The sequence below is a fragment of the Cornus florida genome, unplaced genomic scaffold (assembly GCF_030987335.1).
Source record: "Cornus florida cultivar Cherokee Brave unplaced genomic scaffold, ASM3098733v1 CherokeeBrave_3.0.0_Hap2_Chr05, whole genome shotgun sequence".
NCBI classification, from domain to species: Eukaryota; Viridiplantae; Streptophyta; class Magnoliopsida; order Cornales; family Cornaceae; genus Cornus; species Cornus florida.
Window position 1 is genome coordinate 81104638 of NW_026775575.1, and position 14359 is coordinate 81118996.

Consider the following 14359-nt stretch of genomic DNA (forward strand, 5'->3'; position numbering starts at 1 on the left):
TCTTCGATAGTAACCCGCTAGACCAAGGAAACTTCGAATTTCAAACATATTCTTGGGTTACTCTCAATTCAAAACAGCTTATATCTTTGATGGATCTACTGACACTCCTCCTTCCGAAACAACATGCCCCAAAAACTTCACCTCTTGTAGCCAAAACTCACACTTCTCATATTTGGCATACAATTGGTGTTCCCGCAAAATCTGTAAAACAACACTCAATTGGACCTCGTGCTCCTCCCGAGTCCGTGAGTACACAAGAATGTCGTCCACGAAAACTACCATAAACTGGTCCAAGTAATTGTGAAAGACGAGGTTTATCAAGTCCATGAATGCCGCTGGCTCATTAGTCAAGCCAAAAGGCATAACAAGGAACTCATAGTGTCCATACCGTGTACGGAACGTTGTCTTGGGGATATCCTCATCCCTAACCTGCAACTGATAATAGCCAGACCTCAAATCAATCTTCGAGAAACAACTGGCTCCCCTCAACTGGTCAAATAAATCATCTATCCTTAGCAAAGGATACTTGTTCTTGATGGTGGCATGATTTAACTTCCGGTAATCAATGCACAACCTCAAAGAACCATCTTTCTTCTTAGCGAATAAGACCGGTGCGCCCCACGGCGACATACTCGATCGGATGAAACCTTTCATCCTCAAATCATCAAGCTGTTTCTTCAACTCTTCTAACTCAACTGGTGCCATATGATACGGTGCCATAGAAATCAGCGCGGTACAGAGCATCAAGTCAATAGTAAACTGGTCAAATAAATCATCTATCCTTGGCAAAGGATACTTGTTCTTGATGGTGCCATGATTCAACTTCCGGTAATCAATGCACAACCTCAAAGAACCATCTTTCTTCTTAGTGAATAAGACCGGTGTGCCCCACGGTGACACACTCGGTCGGATGAAACCTTTCATCCTCAAATCATCAAGCTGTTTCTTCAACTCTTCTAACTCAACTGGTGCCATATGATACGGTGCTATAGAAATCAGCGCAGTATCGGGCATCAAGTCAATAGTAAACTGGTCAAATAAATCATCTATCCTTGGCAAAGGATACTTGTTCTTGATGGTGGCATGATTCAACTTCCAGTAATCAATGCACAACCTCAAAGAACCATCTTTCTTCTTAGCGAATAAGACCGGTGCGCCCCACGACGACACACTCGGTCGGATGAAACCTTTCATCCTCAAATCATCAAGCTGTTTCTTCAACTCTTCTAACTCAACTGGTGCCATATGATACGGTGCCATAGAAATCAGCGCAGTACCGGGCATCAAGTCAATAGTAAACTCTATTTCTCGGTGTGGAGGCAACTCTGTCAAATTCTCTAGAAACACGTCCAGAAAATCACGAACTACCTCCGGATAGTCTTCTCCCACAACATCATCTTCTTCGGCTAGAAGACTAACCAAGAAGTAATCTCCATGACTTAGTTCACCAATTCCATACAATGATGAAGGCTGGGAATCACTCCGATCTCCCATGAAAAAGAAACAATCTCCCTCAGGAGTGCAAGCTGTAACTCTACATCTAAAACAATCAATCATGGCATGAAAGAAAGCCAACCAATCCATCCTAAGAATGACATCAAAGCTAGTCATCTCCAAGAGGATAAAGTCAGACACAAAAGTCTATCCAACTATCACAATGGAACAATCCCGTATAACTCGGCTCAAAGACACTGAAATCCCAACTGGCGTATCAACACACAATGCCTAATCCATGAAACTAACCTTTAACCCCGATGCAAGTGCAAATGATGATGAAATAAAGGATTGAGATGCACCAAAGTCAAACAAAACACGAGCCCAAGAACCAAATACTAGAACAATACCTCGGAGAACTAGCAGTCCAGAAGATGCATCAGCCGGTGCAAGTGCAAACACACGGCCCTGCGGTGCTTGTGCCTGAGAACTGCCAACCTGAATACCGGACTGTTGCGCTGGCACAGTAGGAGCATCCCTCATAATGGATCGTGAACCTTGAGAAGACATAGCAGGCTGTGGTGGCGGCGGTGGTCTAAAACCCGATTGAACTGTAGTCGACTGTGACGGCCTCTGTCGTGACCCTCTGTCACTACCGGTGCCTGCTCCTTGACTCGGACAGTCTCGAATCAAGTGACCCTGCTGGCCACACCCATAGCAAGCCTTTGGAGCTGAAGAAACTGAAGACGATCTCATGGGATAGCTGGACTTGTAATGCTCAGGCTGCTGACACTGAAAACAAACAATTCCACTACTGTCAGACTCAGCTGGTATAGGAGTGGTAGGAGCAGATTGTGCGGACTGTTGCTCCTGAAACTGAAACGAACCACCCTTGTTCTTTTTCCAAGAAGATCCTTCTGAAGATGGCCCTACACCTCGCTTTTGCTTCCACTGTTCCCTTCTTGCATCCTTATTTTTGATTTCAACCTCAAGCATCAAAGCTCTCTCTACTGCTTCAGAATAAACCTTGATGAACTGTGCTTTATCAATGGCCTCTTTCGATCATTGAGTCCAGAGACAAATTTCTGAGTTTTGTCAACTTCATCTCTCACCATTTCCGGAGCAAAGCGAGAAAGTGAAGTGAATTTGTTCTCATACTCCGCCACTGACATATTGCCTTGGATAAGACCAAGAAACTGGTCTTTTAACTCCCATCTTTTGGAAATCAGAAAATACTTCTCGTAAAATAGTTCCTTGAACTTGTCCTAACTCATCTCTTCCACCTTATGCCGATTCGTAACCGTCTTCCACCAAAGCTTGGCATCCTTAGTAAACTTGTAAGTTGCTAGGATGATCTTCAAGTGATCCTTTGTCACATCCATTGAGGTCAACTGAGTTTCAACTTGATCTATGTAGTCGTCTGCTACCATTGGATAGGCACCGCCTTTAAAAATTACCAACATCAATTGAGAAAACCCCTTAATGATCTTAAGACGCTTCTAAGTTGGTGTCTCCTCAACTTGAACTGTAGGTTATGGTGTTAGCTGCGGCTGAGCAGCAATTGTTGCCCTCAAGGCACTTTACAACAAACGATTCAACACCAGTTCCGCAGAACCTTCACTCACTTCTACGAGTGCTTCAACATTATCCCTCCTTGTGGGAACACCTCTCTGGGGAATCAAATCCCTAAGAAGTGTGTCCTCATCATTTAGCTCCTCTGGATTGGAGCTGGAGCTCTCACCAACATCACCCTTAGTCGGCGTAGGGCCAACTTCCCTGGGTTCCTCACGCCGTGACATCGTGCTATAAAATGAGAAAACGGTTCAATAACAAGACACTAAGGTCCACTGTGGTTGACTCAACATGAAATAATGCCATAATGACACTTAGTATGCACAACTATACAAGAAACATTTTAACATAAATATTTAAGCGCGTAAGCACATAAGCAGTTAAGCATGTTTCTTCAAGTAATAAGCAAGTAGCAAATAATCACATAAACAATGCAATCAACATCCCATGCAATCTTAAGTAGGCCTCTACCCGTCGTCGTTTAGGTTTTCGAACCATCGCTCTGATACCATTTTTGTAACGTCCCGGACCCGGAGGTCCGAACCATTAGCCAGGTCCTTACTCGAACTCGAGGTCATCTACGTCAAACTTATCATTTCAAGCATCAAAACATGGTCTTGAGGATTAACACTAGGCTCTCACAAAGTTTCTAAACGAATTCCAAGAATCAAGAATAAAGTACCAAGGAGGAAGAGCAAAGAACCCAAAGCAGGTGCACTTCGGTCGACCGAAGTGGAGCTTCGGTCAGCCGAAGTGGACCCTCCAGAATCAGTTAACCGAAATAACCTTTCGGTCGACCGAAAGGTGAGATCCCAAGAGTTAAAAATGGTTCGGTCGACCGAACCCCATTTCGGTCTACCAAAATGGAAGATACTGAGAGTGTGAACTTATTCGGTCGACCGAAACAGGTCCCTCGAGCCTTGGTCCTGAATTTGACATACTGCTTTATAAAAATGAAAGGGAAGTTGTAATGGAGACTTAACAATGGTTTGAACTCATAATAGGTCTTCAATCAAGAATTATTCTACGATTACAAACGAAAGAACCAACCCATGATCACATTAAACATCATCGAAACTAATTTCATGAGTTTTAAACTGAAGCTTTACATCATGGACAATTTACATCAAAAACGAGTTCAACATCTTGTTACATCATTTACATACCAAATGAACTTAATACATCTTGTTACATGTGCTTTACAAAATAAGTTCAAGCTCTACATAAATACATCCAAAATGCTCTCCAAGTGCCCTCAAGCATGTGGTGGATTATCATCCACCAACTCCTTGCCATGTCCTGAAAAATGTTAAATGTATTGGGGTGAGCTAATCACTCAGTAGGTGGCACTTAAGACACGTCTCTTGTGTCCCCGTGAAACCAACCAAAGAATAGAACAAAAGAGTTCGGAGTCATGCTATGTCAAGAAGATACGACATAATCATCAATCTCAACATAAACAATAGAATGTCATGGAATGCAATGCATGCCGATGTCGCTCCCCATTTTCAACATTCAAATCCGTTACTGTCAACTGTTAATATAACTCGCCCTTTGGTGAACCCGCAGCGACACGAGAGAAGGATTAGCTAGTGTTCCTGACCCTTAGTACCCCCGTGGCGTCATTATGGGGCCCAGCTAGCTCAACTACACTAGGGCAATCTCCCTAGTTCCCTCTAGGCTATATTAACACTCCGGCCCTTTGGTACCCCTGCGGCGACCGGGTTTTTCACAAAACACTTTTCATCAAAACACTTTCCCCAAAATTTCCCTTTTTCGTATCAAAACAATTCTTCCCCTTTTTCATGCCCAATGTCAATGCATGAATATATCAATATCATGTCTACGCCCATCATTCTACAATCACTCAAAATTTAATTAGCAAAGCACAATTCATAAAAAAAATTAATGAACCACAACATGTTTTTATACAATAAAATCTAGCATGATAGGCATATAAAGAATCAACACATAGACATGTTCTTCACATAGATCATTTAATATCACAATTACTCAATTAGCAAATATACACATCAACTAAGCAATTGGCTTGATTCTATACAAATTAAGCATATTAATAACCATTTATGAAGAATTAACTCACTAAAGCACAAGATTACATGGATTAAGGACCCCTACCTCAAATTGATGCAAAACCCTTAAAATGGGTCTCAAATTTCGAAATCACTAAGGAGACTTAAAGCTGAAATTGTTGGTATTCGCACGTAGAGCTCGTCGTGCTTTCCGTTTTGCCTCAAACGACACTTAAAATTTCCAAGTATAGAGAGAGGAATCAAAGATCAAAGCTTGACACAAAATAGAAAAGAAAAAGCAAGGAACAAGAGAAGAGAGGGAAACTTACGGGAGAGAGAGAGATAAGAGACCAAAATGTGGTCTCTAGACAATGAATGGGATAGTGGTAGGTCCCGCCACCATTTTTATGTTCTCTTTTTCTTTTTGCTTTAATTTACACCACATGAATACATGTAACACACCACCATACAAATGATACATAAACACTTAAAATAAAATGTATAAAATGCAGACGGATCCAAGTAAAATCCCATACGCAAAACGTGAAAAGGCAAAAATGCCCTTGCGGCAATAAAATTCCGGAAAAATAAAAAATGCTAAAAATCGGAAACATCACAAAATCATACAACCACCGTATGACTTTTTCAGCTTCCCGTCTCCAGATGGTTCCAGGGTTCTCACCAAATAATTACGGACATATCCGCACCAGTTGTAACTGCTAATTGCATTCACATCATCCACAGTTTTCAACAAGCCCCAATGACAATTATTATGACCGGTGCGACTGAGTACAGTACTGCAAGCAAAGAGCATAAACGCTCACTTGAATTCATCCATTCCCTTTACCGTTAAAACCTACCCTAACAATACATCTTGGTGTATTCGACTAGCTTCCTTATAACCACCTTCATCTATCCACTTAGAATCAAGATACTGATTATTTTTCGGCACTTTTGGAACACCAAATGGTATGCCAAGGATCGAGTGGATATCAGCTGAATGGATGGGTACATAACCTATGTCCTCAACTTTTATACAATATTTTTCAGAGTCAAAATTTTTGATTAAATACATACATAACTCCCGGGACAAAACAGAACATTTAAGTTCCAGTAATTTTCCAAATCTAAGCTCCTCAACAGCCTTTATCTTTTCCTCATCAAGCTGTGACACTGCTTTGCGGAACTTGGAAAGAGAGCATCTGTGCCAGGCACCTTGGGTTCGATTGATCTTTTCCTTTTTCTTCTGCTTCAAAGGCATATGATTATAATACATCATGCATACATTCTGGGTTTCGCCATCAAATAAAATATTTACATTAAAATTTAATCACCCTTTCTTTTTTTGGGGCCTTTCTTTCTTCTGGAAGCTTGTCGTACTCTTCCTTTTGTCTTGTACACTCCCTGATCCATGGCTCTTTATCAGCAACAGACTTTGTATTCCATGTCTGTCTAGCAGATTTGTGCACCGCAAGCATCACTGCCTTCGGTAACCTGTCATATTTTGAGTGCTCTTGCCGGTACTTTCTAATGCACTCAGCCCTTCATGTATGCATTGCATATTATCACAACTTATTTTTACATGTATCATGTATGAATTGCATATTGCATCAACATATTTTTCTAACACATTAAAACAATTAACTACCCCAACTCAGTTTCACAATTCATAAATTAATAATAAGAACCACAAATACTTTCAACATATATGTACAAAGATTTGCATATTTTATCACCTACTATTTGTAACGCAATACAATACAAAAGTTGGACAGATCAATTTCTTATACTCACAACTTATCTAAACATGTATCATATATGAAATTAACTTATTATTTTTATTGAATCAACATATTGACCTAACAACTTGAAAAAATTAACTTAAACAACTCAATCTCACAATTCCTAAATTGATAATCACAACCACAAACACTTTCACTATATGTAGGAAGATTTCATATTCGGAAACAACAAATTATTATTATCACAACTTTTTAACGCATGTATCATATATCAATTGCATATACCATCATAATATTTGCCTAACACGTTTAATAAATTAACTTCTAAAACTCAATTTCACCATTCCCAATCATAAAATCTTAAATAAATTTCTAAACCCTAAAACAAACAAATCGATACATAATCAATGTTTACCTATACATTAAGAACACTGTGGGAGGCCGGTTCACCAAATCTTGCTTGCCACCGGAAATACCAACACTGTTTCGTCCTTCACCTAAGGTTTGTCCTTCATGTGAAACGTTTTCTGCTCTAGCGTCATTGGTAGAAATTGACTTCTTCTTCTTAGATACCTGGGATGTACGTTTATTGGATTTCTTCCTTGTTATACATTTTAACCTAGCCATTAAAATTTTAAATTTCCAACTTCAGACGAAGACGAAGACGAAGACGAAGAGGAGACTACAGGAGTTGGAAGGAAGAAGAACAGTGGAATTCGGCTTCACAGGACGCGAGGAAGACGGCGAATAAAGGAGAGAGATTAAGGTTTTGTAATTTTACCCCCAAAGGTAAAGTTGAAGGTAATTTTTAATATAAAAATATTAAATGTATTAGTAAATTATGTATTTTGAGGTTGTATAATGTAGAAGTGTATGGTATATTAGTATAAGTATATGAGGTATTCGTATATGTAAAAAATGAAAATAGTATATCAGTAATTTTTTTTAGATAAATGCTAACTGAGTGATGACTGGGTGGTGACGTGACAAATGGGCTGAGGTTTCTGTATATGCATCGGCTCCGGTGAGAGGCACACTGGAGTATATTCGGATCCCACTAAGTTGGCTTTGAGGGATTTATCTTTGTCTTCTATGTAATGGGCTTTTGTTTGTTTTTTTTTTTTCCTTCCAGAAGCAAGAAAAGCTCAAAGCCGTACGGCATTAGCTGCTCTGTTCAGCTTCTCTGTTACCCTACTTTTCATCTCTCTCTCTCTCTAACTTCAATTCACACCTAGGGTTTCTCTCAAGGTACTCTGTATTGACTTTTTTTTCCCTCTCTCTGTCTCTTTATTCGTTGTTCATCTTATTCTTTTATTCCATATCTTGGTCCTCTATTCTGCAACAACTCTGTACCAAATCTAGATTTTAATCCTCCATAACTTCAATTTTCATAGTTCTTATACTCTTCTGAACTCGAAAGTTGATCACTATATTTAAACGTCTAGTTTGATTTCATAGAATTGTTTCTTAGAATTGACGGAGTTTGTTTTTTTCAAATTATATACTGTAATTGATTTGGTCAGGTTAGAGTCTGCTATGGATACTCTAGTGCAAGGATATTCTAGTTCCGCAAAGGGATATGATTTTCATCACCACTCAATTCCCGCCCTTTCGCCTCAAAATCATGTCAATGGACACCAATTCAATCGTATCACTACAAATCCTCCGCATCCTCCCGGTGAAGTAGTAGTATCTCCGGGCTCGAGCTCGGAGGGGGATTCTACGGAGGAGGGTTACTTTTCCGATGCGATTCTCCGGTACATAAGCCAGATGCTTATGGAAGAGGAGGATTTGGAGCATAAGCCTTGTATGTACCATGATTGCTTGGCTCTTCAAGCTGCTGAGAAATCATTCTACGATGTTCTTGGGGAGGAGTGCCCTCCTGAGCTTAGTCTAAACCCTCAAATTGTTGAGAGCCCAGATGATGATATCTCGAGGTCTTGCAGTAGTCAGAGAAGTAACAGCTCTACTCCTGTGAGCAAATTAGTTGAGTATGAAAGGGTTCATGATCAGAGTGAATTCGAAGTTTCATTTCCACTTTTGCAATCCAATTTGCAGTCTTCAAACAATGCTGCCTCTGGTAAAATGAACTCTCTTGTTAGTTCATTTCCGGCTTCGGATTCCTATAATGGGGCTTTTACCATACCGCAGTTAGGGAGAGGGAGAGGGAGAGGGAGAGGGGAAGTTTCCCAGTTCATTTCTGATAAAATTAGTGTGAATTATGGTATTGAGCCGAGAAAGAAGAAGTCGGGGGTAGTGGTAAAGGCAGAGGTTAGTGGCAGGAACCATTCACCAAATGGGGTGAGGGGAAAGAAGAATCATTTTCAAGAGGATAGTGATTATGTAGAAGGCAGCCGGAGTAACAAGCAGTTGGCAAGCAATTGCCCTGAAGAGCCCGAGCAATTAGATATGTATGATAAGGTGTTGCTATGTCCTAATTTGAACCCTGAGTTGTGTTCTGATGAAGCATTGCCAAATGTTGCAAGCATTAAGTTGCAGCAGAATGGGAATCCGAAAGCTTCAAATGTTGGCAGGCCGCGTGGTAAGAGACAAGGCAACAAAAAGGATGTGGTGGATTTAAGGACAATCCTAACGCAGTGTGCACAAGCTGTTGCGAATGGTGATGTCAGATCTGCGAATGATCTGCTGATGAAGATTAGGCAACACTCTTCTGCTTACGGTGATGGTGGCCAGAGACTGGCCCATTACGTTGCCGATGCCCTCGAGGCACGCTTGGCTGGAACCGGGACATCATTGTATACAGCATTTACTACCAGGAGGATATCGGCTGCTGATATTTTAAAAGCGTACAAGGTGTTTGTTACAGCCTGCCCTTTCCTTAAGATGTCGTTTTTCTCTGCAAATCGAATAATTAGGGAATTAGCTGACAATGCAATGAGGATTCATATAATTGATTTTGGAATTCTATATGGTTTTCAATGGCCCTGCCTCATCCAACGTCTCTCCAAGAGATCTAGTGGACCTCTTAAGCTACGCATCACAGGAATAGATTTTCCCCAACCGGGCTTCCGGCCAGCTGGAAGGGTTGAGGAAACAGGACGTCGCCTAGCAAATTATTGCGAGCGATTTAACATCCCATTTGAGTACAATGCCATAGCAAAGAAATGGGACACCATCCGACTTGAGGATCTCAAGATTGACAGAGATGAGGTGCTTGTGGTTAATTGTATGACCCGATTGCGGAATGTTCCTGACGAGACTGTGGTGATGAGTAGTCCAAGGGATGCTGTCTTGAACTTGATTAAGAGGATTAGCCCAGATATATTCATCCATGGAGTTATTAATGGCACTTATAGTGCCCCCTTCTTTATCACAAGGTTCAGAGAAGCACTCTTCCACTTCTCGGCACTTTTTGACATGTTCGAGGCTTGTGCACCAGCTGAAGATCAAGATAGGATGCTGTTTGAGAAAGAAATCTTTGGAAGAGATGCTATGAATGTCATAGCATGTGAGGGTACCGAAAGGGTTGAAAGACCAGAGACATACAAGCAATGGCAAGTTCGGATTCGGAGGGCTGGGTTCAGGCAGCTGCCACTGAACCAGGAGATGGTTAAGGATGTGAGGACAAAGGTGAAGTCGGATTACCATAGTGATTTTGTTTTGGATGAGGATAACAACTGGATGCTGCAGGGATGGAAAGGCCGAATCATCTATGCTCTCTCATGTTGGAAGCCTGTTCACGAGAATTGAGTTTAGCAATTCTCTGCTTAGGATTTGTAAATCTTGGTGCGTGCTCGTTGCTCAGGTGTTTGAGAATCTAAGCAGAGGTACTGCTGGCTTCTTCTACCCAATCTCTCTGCACTTTTACAAGTGTGTGTCTATATGTAATATCATAAACTTGAAATGACTATGTTCTGATGAATATCATATTGGGTTTTCTTGCTCAACAGATTGAAATACAGAGCTGATCTTTTGTGATTCCAACCTACCAACCATATCTGATTTTGCTGTTGCATTTTTATATCATGATCTTTCACCTTCATTTGTTCTGAAGATGACGTTGCACCGGTGCAGCCTCCATTTTCTATTTTATTTAAATATATAAATGAGTTTGAATTCAGATTTGTCGATTTGTATTGTTACTGTTAACCAGCCTTGCAACCACTAGTTTACATGTAGTGTAGTAGAAAAATTTCTACTAATTCGAGTTTATGAACCATAAGTTGCATCCTTATTATAGTGGTTTTAGCTAATAAAAGCACAAGTAATTCCTTTCATATTTGTGGGTAGCATTATATCTGGAATTCAAGTTATTTGATTAAGAATGGATGAATATGTGTAAATTGATGTTTCGCTTGGTAAAACCCTAATTGTGCCCCAACCCTAGCCCCTAGGACCTTGTGAACATTGTTCCCAATACCTAACAGGCCCGAAAATAATTTAAAAGGAGAAAATTACTTTCAGGCAGCATTAATATTGTTTGAAGAAGGGAACGAAATCAAACTCCTTTACAGACCATCCAACTCACTACGTCAAGGATGCAATATTCATGCAAAAATGATATAAATACTCGTCTAACACACAGTTACTTCAAAATCCAACGCAATATTTATGCAAAAATTATATAAATACTCATCTAACACACGGTTACTTCAAAGACATAATACCCAAACAGCACCATTAAATCCACAATGCAACCCTTTTGTATCATGGTTGCATGATGTGTTGCTTCCTCAATTTAATTAATTTTTTTTGTGGAATTACATTCACTCGTTTGTTTTATGCAACAAGTTAAGAGAACTCCATCCATCATCCACCACATTACAAAACAAATTGTTAACATACACAAAAATATATTGATTTCTTTTATTTTTACTCAAATTATACTGTACATGTAATAAACACTCTCCGTATCACCATCCTTCTCTCTCACTCTCACCATTGATAGCATAAAATGATTTAGACCACCACCAAATAACCTCCACCAACAGCCCCAAACCAAAGCTCATCAAGTTACCATTGCCTGGCAGCACCATCATTAACTTCCACTACAGTTAATCCTCCCAAATTCATTAAACCCTAAAACCACCAAACTCGTAGTCAATTCACACATCACCTAAATACCAAGCCTCCTTACTGACCCAAAACCATTTTCATCTACAGGATGACCTCCTACCCTCCCTCCTCTGTTTGCATATTGAAACTGGATGTGAGATCATAATAGTGAGCCAACCTCAAGTAAACAATGATTGGACACTACTCAGAGTGTCGTTCCATTTCATGTTTGTATCAGACACCAATAATCATTTTATACTCGCGGATATGTTTCAAATACTTTCCAACCGTATTCATGATACGAAAATATATTTATTTTATTTCAAACACATATTCACTTCAAAAGTACACTCACGAACATGCCCCACATTGGGCTTGAACCGTCAAAAAAGGGTTATTGAACACTAAAAATGCTTCATTTTTAATACGATACATTTCTAGCATAATATCATGGTCTAATTGTCAGAAAAGCATAACAGATATTTCAAGTACTTGGATTGACTTAGAGAAGAAGAATAAAAATATAATGAAAATATGTATACGTCAATTTGGTCCAAAGTCCTTGTCCATAGAACATAACTCAAATTATTTGTGTTATTTTTAATATTATAGCTAAAAATGCAGAATGTTTAAAACATCCATAAAATTACTTTGTCAGAATTTTTTGTATAGCAAATGTTATTAATAATATATGAATTTAACATTTCAAACGATTACAACTTAAATGTATGCATAGATACATATCCATCTTAAATTTTATACATATATAAAGTTCATACAGCATACATACATATATAAAGTCATATACTCGACCCACACATTCTCTTTTTAAGAATTTCTGATCATAGCCATACTCGTATCTTGTGTCAACGTCGATCAGATTGACTTCATAGGAGGTAATCCTTTTAAATAAAATGGTAGGAAAAAAGAAAAAGAAAAGAATATAACTCTTAAAATGAACTGCAAATTCGATCGGGCTAGTTAAAAAAATCTAATTGGAACTAATAATATGCTTACAAGGTCAGAGTTACAACCTTTAAAAAAAAAAAAAAAAAAAACAAAACAAAAACAAAAACAAAAACAAAGTAAGCATACCGAAAATAAAATCATATAACTCAGAAACATAATCACCTAATAGTGATCATCCTTTCTTACCCTGACGCTTTGGAGGTCTTAGAACATTCCAGTCCAGCATCTGACGCTTTGATTGCTTACGAGAACTCCTATTGTTATTTGAGCCGCCGCCACCGAACTATGTCCCGATTGCAAGAAATTAACTTTTCCTGAAGTAAGTAAAACCCCTTAAATTATCACTGAATTTGTTGTAATAGTTAGTAAGTCGTTAACACAGAAAATCTAAATTACCGTTTAGCCCTTAAGTTAAATGACGCCGTTTTGTGTTATATCCAACTTTATGGCAAAATTGGGTGTAATGTACAAAAATACCCTCATTTTGAATCTGCAACCTCATAATAACTTGGGCATTTATGTAATTTTAAAAACCAACAATGCTAACTTCTCTCTGCATCTCTCCTCCCCTCTCCTCCCCCTTCATATTTTCTCCAAACCCTAAATAAACGTCACCGCTGTCGCTGCTGCTGCTGCCAAGGGCGAATCCAGCATTTCAGAATGAGGTGGGCTAATTTTGGATTGGGCTAATTTGGGGTGGGCTACTCATAGTAATTTTTTTTTTTTTTTTGGCTGGGCTTAAAGTAGTATGGTAATTTTTTTTTTTTTGGGTGGGCTGAAGCCCACCTTCACCCACCCCTAGGTCCGTCTGTGCCGCCATATGCCTAGACCAATGCCACCATGATTTGAGCAAGCTTTTGCCATTGACACGAAAATTCGATGGGTTTGACACCAGAATGAGCTCGCCGCGACGATGAGCTCAGAATGTTTGAATGGTCGGCGGCCAAGAGCGTCGATGTACCCACCGCCGACAGATGACAGAGGTGGTAAAAAAGAAGAATCGGTGATACGAGAGCTTGAACGGTGGTGGAAAATTAGCTAACTGGTGATGATGCAAGCGGGTCTGTACTGAACAGAGTTGATGCTCTTAGAATGGGGCCTGAATGGTGATGACAGATCTGGCGAGCAAGGAGGAGTTTGGCGGTGATGTATGTAGCTAGAAATGGGTCATGTACAACCGATAACTTTGGTTGTACGTCGGCTGGGAGCTTGAAACAGATTGAATGGCGGCGGATGAGGCGGTCAAGTGGTGGTTTAGTGAATTGGAGGCGTCGCGATCCTTGGAGAGAAGGGGATCTGTGGAAGAAGAGGGTTTTGATGGTGGAGGAATCGGTAGTGGTGGTGGCGGCGGTGGCGCCTCCATTTTCTCTCTCCATCGATTTCTGTTGCTGATTGTGGGTTTGGGGATAGTGGGGGTGGTGGCAATTACAACGATGGGATGGTGGCGCGGTGAAGGCCCAGTGGTTATCTCTTCCGTTGATTTCTACCGCTGATTGTGGGTTTGGGGATAGTGGTGCCCTGGCAGTTGAAAGGTGGGAATGGTGGTGGCGCCACGGTGGTGTAAGGTAGGAATGCTATGAGGTCAAAATTTTC

The 14359-nt window shown here is 40.1% G+C and overlaps 1 protein-coding gene across 1 annotated transcript; it reads left to right on the top strand.

Moving 5' to 3' along the window:
* The first annotated feature begins 7772 nt into the window (after window positions 1-7772).
* Window positions 7773-10862, top strand: LOC132307119 (scarecrow-like protein 30). The gene is made up of 2 exons (XM_059804788.1): window positions 7773-10569; window positions 10693-10862. The coding sequence occupies exon 1, from the start codon at window positions 8318-8320 to the stop codon at window positions 10490-10492; it is 2175 nt and encodes a 724-aa protein (XP_059660771.1). The 5' UTR covers window positions 7773-8317; the 3' UTR covers window positions 10493-10569; window positions 10693-10862.
* The last annotated feature ends 3497 nt before the right edge of the window (window positions 10863-14359 follow it).